General features: G+C 34.2%; 1 protein-coding gene across 2 annotated transcripts; it reads left to right on the top strand.

Moving 5' to 3' along the window:
* Window positions 1–4489: 4489 nt before the first annotated feature.
* LOC114250020 (uncharacterized) lies at window positions 4490–10172 on the top strand. 2 transcript variants are annotated; one of them, XM_028183760.2, is made up of 3 exons: window positions 4490–4898; window positions 5044–5270; window positions 5805–10172. In XM_028183760.2, exons 2-3 carry the CDS (start codon window positions 5046–5048, stop codon window positions 6087–6089), a joined length of 510 nt encoding a protein of 169 aa, XP_028039561.1. In that variant the 5' UTR covers window positions 4490–4898; window positions 5044–5045; the 3' UTR covers window positions 6090–10172. The 2 variants fall into 2 exon arrangements, with proteins under 2 accessions (XP_028039561.1, XP_028039560.1); XM_028183759.2 differs by having other exon boundaries at window positions 4493–4831.
* Window positions 10173–10711: the final 539 nt, after the last annotated feature.

Raw genomic sequence — 10711 nt, 5'->3', positions numbered from 1 at the left:
ACTACTGACTTTTAATAATGTTACAAGCTTTTCTGTATCTCTTGTTGTTATTTCACGGGACATATTATACGATATATCTAATGTTTTGGTTAATTCCGAGAAATCAGCATCGTTGTTGGATTGTTAAAATCGGCGCAATGTAGGTCATCCTTTAACTCTCCTTTTATTACCAGGTTTGACCTATATAAATTTGTAATAGGAAATGTTAATCACCTAACTCATACCTACTCACTACCTACATAAATACTCATTGTATTTTGATACTGTAATGAAACAGGTCTGAAAGTGAATCTTACAGCGTGGTCTTAGATATGAAATAAATTTATATTAATACTCATTGTATTTTGATACTGTAATGAAACAGGTCTGAAAGTGAATCATCATACAGCGTACATCATACAGTATAAAGTAATCTAGTTTGAGATTTAGAAAATAGTTATTAGTTTTCAAAAAACAGGGAACCCAAACAAATCAGCGTGCGTGCCGGCAACCGCCCTTGAACTGCGCGCGGAGGCTCCGTCGGAGCGTCGGAGGCTGTGGCGGGTGCGGGGCGGAGCCCGGCTGGCCAATCAGCGCCCCTTCACATTTTTCAGCCCCCGCCCGCGCGGCCGGACGCTGCCCAAAAACAAAAGGATCAAAGTCGGCGAAACCTATCTCTTTCTTTGTGAGGCCGGCGAGCCAGCATCGATGAGAGGATAGATACAGTGTGTCGCGCGGGCGCGAATCGATAAGCGTCTCCCGCAGCCCGCGCCCCGCCCGCGCCCTACGCCGGCCATTTGCACGGATGTTTACTATTATTATTTTATTGAACGGACGATCCTAAGTACCTATATAAGAATATTTAGAAATCATAAGCCCCCGATTCGAAGCAATTAGGGACCTATCTCAGGCCTCTTTCAGTCTCGTTATCGGTGGTAAGTGCTCATTGGAATTAAGCGCCAATTTGTAATATCGGTTTCTTCTTATTTGTAAACATTAGCGTTTACCTTTAAGGCTTCTTTAGTGAACTTTCACATTTTGTATATCTACTTGACATCAGGCATTGTTTTTCATTTATTAATATGGCTTTAATGTCTTAAAAAGATGAAAGTTAATTACTTGCTTAACGTTTCTGATAACAATTGTATTTCAATATACATAAATAATAGCAGGCGGATAGGTAAAAACATTTACAAAAAATTATGTTGGCCTAGTATATTTCCACTGTCATTTCAGCCACAGATATTTATGGAAATACGTTGGGTTTGACCTATAAAATGTTTTGGAATAACATTAGCAATAATAGACAAGATTCGAAAATAGGAACCTTACCCACGTTTCGAATCATAAATTTCTAGAAATTATAGAACAGTAGGTACTGAACTGTGACAAATAATATTTTTTTTACTTACTCGTATATTGTTTATGTATTTTTTGTTTCTTTTTATATGTTAGCAAGGCAAACGATTTTATATGTTGAGACTGTCATCAAGAAAGATATGAAGTCGACAGCCAAATGTGCTGTTAAACAGCCGGAGACAATATTGGTCTGCAAACTCAAGGTCATTTCAGTTTTTGTGAAACCGTCCGACATAAATATAATGTAAAATCATATTTTAGATGGATCCGTGGTTATTGAACGTTGCTGAAGTACCTAATCTGTAAAACATGATAGATTATTCTGAATCATGTGCACAGTATTTCTGAACTATGTCGACCTTTCAATCGGGATCAATCTTTCGGGATTCGAACACCGGTGCATCGCAAGATACGAATGCACCGGACGTCGTATCCTTTAGGCCACGACGACTTTTAAATTATAATTGGTACTGATGGCAATTGTTGAAGTGCGCGTTCTTGGCACATCAGCATGTTGACAATTATGTAGCTTGCACTGGAATATTCAATTTCACTGTTCAGAAGATGACGAAATGTCAACATCTAACAAAAAACTAGTACAAATAAACTTTGAATTCATCCAATGGCATTTTTTTAATTGCCCTTGTAGGCAGACGAGCATACGGCCCATCTGATCCGTCGCCCATGGACGTCAGCAATGCCATTGCATTGCATGCATTGGGGCAGAGCCAAGCCGCTGCTTCTATTCTTCTGCTATTCTTATATTTATATCCAAAAAGTATTAGTTGAAAAAAAAAGCCTTAACAAATCAAATATAGCGGATATGATAAATATCGAAACAATACACAAATAACTTATAATTCTGCTAGAAGAAAGCTATGCCTAAACACTGATATCAAAGTAAATTTTGATATTAAAAAAGCTATGCCTAAATCCTAATATCAAAGTAAATGGGGAAATAAAATACGTCATGCGTATCTGCGAAATACCAGCCGGATCTTCTCAGTGGGTCGCGTTTCCGCTCCGGTATGATAAGGTGGTAGATTCCGCAAAGCACTGCTCTTGCTAGAGCCAGTGTTAGCAACACTTCTGATTTGAGCCCCGTGAGCTCACCTACACGTCAAGGAGAAGCTGAAATAGCCTCTCAAGGCTATCAGCATAGATAGGAAAAAAAGAAGGTAGCACAGGTTTGAAAGGAAAGGAGTTAAGATAGTCGCTTTTCTAATAAAGGTAAAATTTACATCAATAATGCTAGGTGATTCACTTTCGTGCTGTCAACGTCCTAGTGACGTGACCGTGAGTCCGTCTACAGTTCTAGATAATGTAGATAGATTATAAAGATCGATTCTGATAGGTAATATTTCACACTCATCACTGTTTAAGTACCTTATGAATAAGAGTTTTTTTTTAATTATTCTCTATTTAATGTTACTAGATGATGACCGAGCTTTGCTCGGTTTTTTTTTGATAACGCCATCTTGTTGTGTCTTTAAAGCGGTTAGTTGCCCTCAATTAAGAAAAATAGTATTATTATTCGCCAATAGATGTCGGGAAGAGTTGATTATTGAAAACACGAATAAAAAAACATTTTCTGAAAATAAATCGTAGCTAGATCGATTTATCGCCCCCGAAATCCCCGGTATACTAAATTTTATGAAAATCGTTGGAGCCGTTTCCGAGATTCAGATTATATAATATATATTAATAAATATACAAGAATTTCTCGTTTAAAGGTATAAGATGATATTCTTTAATCGCTAATTAATACGTATTACCAGATGTAGATATATCTTTACGTATTACACTAATAGGTAATTAGGACACTAATGATACGAACTACGCCGCGACGCTTCCTTTGTTTTTTTTTAATGTAAATAATATTTAGGTAGGTAATCGAGCTTTATAGGAGAATTGTGCGAAGCTGTGAATAAAATACTAGTTGAATTTAATAATGTGACCGTTAGAAAAATTAGTTGTGTATACACACACACACACGAAAGCTACCGAAGAGAAACGAACACAAATAGGAGCATGATTTTTTTTTTTTTATTGCTGTATATAGCAGACGATCTCACGCACCACCTAAGCGACTACCGTGGTTCATGGTCAACAAAATGTCGATATGGCCACTTCCACACATGGAACTAGATACGTGAAGTCAAAGTCCCTTTTGTTGTAGTGATAAGGCATGTTGAGATTTCTAGCACGTAAAGTACCTAGTACTACCATTCTGCCCATTCCCACTACAAAGCAATAACGTATTTCACTTTCAACAGTTGGAAAGATGATGTACTCAATACAATCACTCAATCAATTTGCGTTGATGATGGAGTCCGGTAGCCGCTTAGTATCGGGTAGGTGGTCTGTCTCTGCCTGTAATACAAAAATAATTAAAAAAAAACTTTATGGTTAAATCTCGCGTTTTTTTTAAATAATTTACGAAGTTTCGAATAATTTAATCTGCGTGGTCTTCCTTATAAAAATTGTTTTACCTATCCATATCTACGAGTCGTGAAAACCGAAGAAATCACTTTCAAATTGGGTTGATTTTTGTTCTGGAAAAACCAATTTCGGAAGTTTGACTGGTTTGCTGCTGAAAAAGGATGATTGTAAACACCCGCGAAAGCTCACAGATGTCCGTACATAGTGAGCCTACGTCTCAAAATGGCTATCAATGCCCAGATTAAAATCTTCATTACGGATAATTTCAAAGCTCTTATGATGAATAAGTGGTATTCTCTAAAATTAGTTTTAATTGTGTTTACTACTCACGAAAGGGGAAGAATATAATACTAAACACATCTTATTAAACAAAAATAAACTCTTTCACACAATAGTACGCCGTTTAAGGTAGGTAGGTATACCAACTTTGTTAGCTTTTTTACGGTATTCACCTCACTTTCCTCGAACCCAGTTCATACTCGTAGATTAGAAAGGCTTAATAAATTATCTATTTGTAGGCATTGGGCATTTAATATTAGAGTTGATGCCAATGATGATTAACAGGGTTTATTAAATCAACAACACAACAAAGGTGATATTTGTGACAGTGCCCTCTGCAAACCGACTTTGAACTAAGTGCCGATCTTTGATGACACTGCCACCTATTAGAATATTTCTGAAACCAACCGGTATGACGAGCAACAAAACTAGGGGAATGTGTTCATTTCTTCTAAATTTGCCACTAGATGGCAGTACAAAACATAACCATTATTTTTCACATAATTATACTCTGAATATAAATTATTAATGTTAATTTCTAGTCTATAAATGTTTGAAATTATTTTTATTATCCAGAAAGTGATGTATTGGAGCATAGTAATTTATTAACTACTTTATTCACGATACTGCGTAGTTTACTGTTTTAGCGATAGAGTTCTTTCCGGTGGCGCTTGCTGCTCGACAATTGGCGTTTGACGCTAGCTTCACTGCATAAATGTTCGATCTCTTTCAACTACGTCGAGGCTTGCGCTTTACGGGATAACGCTTTTCGGTAATTATTGTTTTCTCATAGCATACCGTGTGATTATTGAAGTTTTTCATTTTTATTCTAGTCAAAGGTGAGTGCTGCATTTGTTTGAAAGTGTAGTGGTTCGAAAGCGGTTGTAGGCTCTATTAAATTCTGTCAACATAACAGTGCTCACAATAGCGCAGTGGTACTTTTGCACGTGTAATTTCAATACAAATCGGATTTTACTTTTGCAGACATGGCTCTTAGCGTTGCACTTCCCTTAACTGGCTTGGAGACAGATAATTTTAACTCGTTCAGCTCGTTTGGTCATATAATTGAGATCGCGGGTTTATCTCAATCGCAATCGAGCCCAAGCCCGTCAGTGTCCAGTGAATCTAGCGGTATCGGTTCGCTAGGATCACTCAAATCCGAATCAGTGAACAGTGACTCCCTGCCTTCAAGTCCTCAAACGACTGAAAAGGTGAGTGCTTATTGTTAAGTTATTTATTCACTATGAATATGTCCTGGCCTTGACCTCTCTATTTTCATAATATTCCGTAATGGCGAATGTCTTTATTACGCTATCATTGTTGTGTACACTATCGAAGTGTGATAATGGAAATATTTCAGGAGCATAGGATAAAATTACACTCAAAATATGTTGTTGAAACGTGTTGCACATATTTTAATAGGTATGTATGTACCTAATACAAAATGTCTACCTTATCACGGAAAATCGGTCCTTGCCAAAATTAATTTACACTTGGCTACCATTCTTTTATTAATGTAACCAATATATTTATGTACGTATATACTACAGAATAATGTGTACGTATTGTTAACAACAGTGTAAACTAAGTGCTAATATCAATTTTACTATATTTAATATACCTTATGTTGTCAACATGGTTTTAGCAAAACATAGGTGATAATTAACTATAACTTTTTGTTGTATTGTTTTTTTTTTATGATCGTCTTATCTAACACTGTTTACAAGAAGCACTGACCATTTCAGAAAATCTTCGAACCAGTCTTGCAGCTGCAGCCGCGCCCACAGGAGAAGAAAGCCGAAGATGTCAAAGTTACGTATGGTGGCAGAGACATCCTCAATCTGATGGCAAATCTCACTGACCCGAGATGGAGCTATCGTGCCACAATATTGCCACCAAATAATCCTGCATTGTTTTTCGCAAATCGCTCCCAGTATCATCGCTTGGGACCATATGGAACTCGCACACAGTATGTAAAAGACAACTGCCGTCTCTGTGGATTCACATGGGTTGTGGCTGCTACAGATTGATGTGATTTTCTGTCACATTAAATTTCGAACAAACATTAAGTTGAAAGGGTACAACTGGGACACATCAGGCTGCATATCAATGTTTTTATTTATTCTGACTGTCACATTTGCACTTCAGAACCAATGACTCAACAAACAATGTTCAACAGTTTTTACAATTTTACCAAAACTGTCCATAATTAGTGTTTTGTTTAGAAAGGGCAGTGATAAAAATCAATCATTGTATTGTTTGCTCACTTATCAAAATTTATTTACTTTATTTACATTTATTTTGAGATGAATCTTTATTTCATTGTGTAGTTATTGGTTTGTGACTATCCTACTAGTAGTGTTTGTATGCTTTCCTGCTGTGACCCAGTTCTACAGATGACTGTGGAATATGTGGCTATTGTTTCTCACGTTAAAGATACATTTAATGTGACTTAATACTGTGATCTTAATTTAAACAAGACATTTTTGTACAATTTCTTTAAATAGAAACACACAATGGACATGTGAACTAAACATCGTTTCTGATCACTTTTTGGATTGTGTGATAATTAGGCTTAATTTAAAAACAACAATATTTCTACTTGAATATTGTCATGCCAAAAAAAATTTACATTTATTCCAAATCAACATTACTAGCTCCCATTTTCAATTAACTTAAAAAATCATTTGCTAAAACATATCTCAAAACTCAAATTATTTTACTGTTGAAATTTTAAAATAATATATTCATTTTATTTTATTCTACACTTAGTTCCTCTTAGAAATGTTAATGAATTAATTTTTTTTTATCCAAAGAATATTATATTAACAATAAATTGTTAGCCACAATTTAAATTGATTAGTATAAAGGACTTGTTCAGCTCATGGATTCCAAGTCCAGGCACTCTTAAAGCAATATTTAAATTTTAGACATAAACTTACAATAACATGAGCTACTTCCCACCATAGTGTGTAATAATTATTGTTTAAATATTGTTTTACTCTATTCATTAGTTTCTAGATATAATTATTAAGATATATTCCACAGTCATTTATCAATAGGATTGTCATTGTTTAAACCAAAAGGCTGCTTCTCGGATGTTATTTAAATTTACGATTTTGACGAGATAGGCACGAATTTAAAGCCAAGCTGTAGGTTAATTTTTAAGGTCTAATAACGATTGTTGGATTTTACCGTCCGAGCATATTATTACATAAAAGTGATGACATATAGCTATGATCTAGACAGTTCCCAAAAACTCCCTATATGACTTGATGAGAAAGCTTGAACACCTCATTTAATTATATGACGAGCCCATACAAAACATAGTCAAATGGGTTATCAGTGCATATCATCACAAATTAATGCAGTGATTAGATATTCTAAGGTATTAGTAGTTGTTACAGACCGTTTTAAAACGTTTGAGTCATTGAATTGCCCAGATACTGGGTTCCTAGTGAAATTATAATAAGTGTCGTTACAGACTGGCAATATCTCTATGTATGTGCATATATAATATTAATGTACTATTCATGGTCTCTTTAATTTAGTCAAGGTATTTAATAGTGTGAGTCTCTTGAATAACATATAAGTAAATGTATAACATACTAACTAAATTAATCAATAATTTAATTGATACTGTCCTCCTGTGCAAGTTTAGTTCTACTATGTTGAGATCAGCTTTAAAATTTGAACTGGACTTTTTGTACACTATTATTATTAATGTTGACATATTTCCCACAAAGTTATTTTTATAAAGATAAAATATTGATACGAGACAATACATTATATAGTTCTCCAAATTTTCTTTGTTATAAAAATGGAGTTCGCTTGACGGTCGGCAAATTTTGGAGGGGACCAACATCCGCACATTTTCTTTTTATGTTTTGATGACCTATGTTTAAAATGTTATCACCACAACAACAGTTTATAGAGATCTACATTAAATTATACTTTATTTTTAGATGGAGTCATAAATGCAAGTCTGTTTTTTATGTGTTTGTACAACGAACTGGGCTATGAACACAAAAAAATTATAGTTAAAATATTAAACAAATTGTTTATTTATATATTTATTTATGTTTCGGTGTGTAATGACTGAACATATAGCATAGATCTCAGAATGCAGCTGACATGAGTACATACTTAATGCCTGTTTTAGAAGGCACCTCATATGATAACTGTTTGCGAATAATGAATGTATAGTTCTGTTGAGAGGTGTCTTTGCTTGCCTAGTGTGCTATATCCTCAGTCACGCGCACTCGCACGGTTGTTATTGGTTATAATGAAATCAATGTTGCATTCAGATTATTTTTAGTTTTTATCATTATATTGTGACAAAGCTACAATCGCATGTAGTTCATAGGAAAGTATTCGGAGCGAAACGCACAGATGTAGACTAGCTGTTGTTGTGCATGTCTCCTAAGTGTTAGTTGTGATGTAAGCGCCGCGAGGTGCTGAGGTACGATGCAATATTTGCATTCCAGTTTTGTGTTTTAAGTTTAGCAGCCGAGGGTAGTAGTTGTTAATGTTTATTTAAAATCACATTGCCAAATAATTTGGGTGTTGTGCTATTATTTATTTAAAAAGAAAATCGAAAATCAATTTATTACTTTCCATCACTAATTTTATTTGTTTGATCGAGAGTGAATAATTAAAGTTGTATACTAAATGATTTTACAAATGTTTCAATCATTACAATTTTTATGCATTTTAAAATGTTTAGTCAAATCAATTACATGATATTATTCATAATAATATTTATTATTCTATGTATTGTTCTCATGTTATTTTATTTCATTCAACTGTAGTCAAATGACAGTATTTTTATAACAACATTGTATAAGGATGAAGGGTTCAGCCAGAGAACGTCTGCATCCGGTGTTGCTACGCTAAATTGACGTAATAAATGCATATCGACACCGATGTCGCACGTACTTCCGGCCTGTATTACGTATATCTGATAAGCATTATGTAGGTTTAGCGAAATAGAAATAACTCGGGAGACGAACTCCAGGCACCAAATCTTATTGGTTCAATGTTATTCTCGTATTATGGTGATATAGTGCGTCGCGCTCGGCGCAGAGCTCAATATTTTTAGTGACCCTTAAGAAAATTAATACCTCTTTTGAAAAGAATATAATAATTATTACATAGTATATTCAATCGATGATCACATATTATGTATTTCCCTGTTTATTTTGATGTGATATCATAAATGACTGATCTGAATTTAGTTTTTAAGTTGGTTATCGATGTGCAGTGCTATTTCGAGAGTATAATTAAGATTTAATATTGAAAAGTGCCAATGCTCGTAATTTAATCTATATGACTGTTCCTTTAATGTAGCTGTGACAGCTCGACTCCATCATCGGAAGAGAGCTCGTCTCATCTTGTCCACTTCAGTATAATATTATTAAGCAAACTTCCTTCTAACGCTAAGTATATCAAATGTTAATGTTTGTAACGAACCACGTAACGTGCACAATCTCAGTAATGCTTGCAATATTATGTATAAAATGTTTTAATTCCTCAATTTAATTTAATCCAGCGTAATGTTAAGAGTACAATATTTAATGATGTTATATCATTCTAGTATCAAAATTAACCGAAGATGTTAATATTATTATTATTAGTTAGGTAAAATTTTAAACTAGCTTCGTATAATTGGGATGTTTTAGTATTTAGTAGTGTATAATTACTACGTAGTGGCAAGCAAGATGTCTCGTGTGTGATGTGAATAATGTTAGTGGCAATAATACTCGATGTAAGCTCCCTGCCAAGAGAGTTGTACAGGGTCGCGAGCATACACAACTGAAAGATAGACACTAGGCGTTTATTTGTTGTAATTATAATAATAGCCGTAGGTATTTTATCGTACTTAAATAATTATTCTTGCGATGCCTTAATTCTGGTTGTCAATTAGACACGTCTCTGCCTAGAGTGTTATCATTGTTTTTATTTATTTTAGTTTTTGCTGTTCCGGCTTCCTCCGTGAACTTCCAGTCCAGGCTGTTCTTTTAAAATAATTTTGAGGTCGATTTATTTTTACCTAAGTGTTCTTATTAAATGTTACCAAAATGTTTTTAATAAAATATTTTTATATGTAAGAATGTGTTTTCATTTATATACCTATTAATAGTAGACAAGAATACTGATTATCGTGATTCGACTAAAGCTAAACATTGCTCGCCTACGTCGTCTATAAATAAAATTAATGCTGTAGGAGAGCAGAAATAGATTGTATTTTTTTAATCTTACAATTGGAATAATTTATAAACGATAACGCGTAAGGTGATCACGTTTTGATATCATAGGTCATTTATCTTTGGCTTGAAGCCAGCAACAAATAAATTGATACGATGCTAACGAATTGCGAATTAAACATTTGGGAAAATATTTAAAGGTTAGAAGTTAATAAAAAAGAAAAAATACTATTTGCTAGGTATTTGCAATTATCCATTTTTTTTATACGTAATAAATTAATTTCGCCCGAAAGTCAAATTTACCACCATATTTATCTTATTTTGTGCACCACCTGACCCTCTAACTCTACCTATGTTCATTGTTTTCATTGACTATTTGATAATAATTTAGTTATTTATGTAAATTTTCAAACAACTTTCATTTTCTCTTTGTTATATACCCAAAG

Source organism: Bombyx mandarina, chromosome 04, assembly GCF_030267445.1.
Source record: "Bombyx mandarina strain Sakado chromosome 04, ASM3026744v2".
Lineage (NCBI taxonomy): Eukaryota > Metazoa > Arthropoda > Insecta > Lepidoptera > Bombycidae > Bombyx > Bombyx mandarina.
Note: the sequence above shows the minus strand (reverse complement) of the source record. Positions and strands in the feature narration are given on the sequence as shown.

What these genes read in the sequence shown, in the direction of transcription:
- LOC114250020 (XM_028183760.2), top strand. Translation starts at nt 5,046, where the DNA reads ATGGCTCTTAGCGTTGCACTTCCCTTAACTGGCTTGGAGACAGATAAT. An exon ending in GTCCTCAAACGACTGAAAAG is followed by an intron (nt 5,271 to 5,804) that starts GTGAGTGCTTAT and finishes TGACCATTTCAG; the next exon opens with AAAATCTTCGAACCAGTCTT.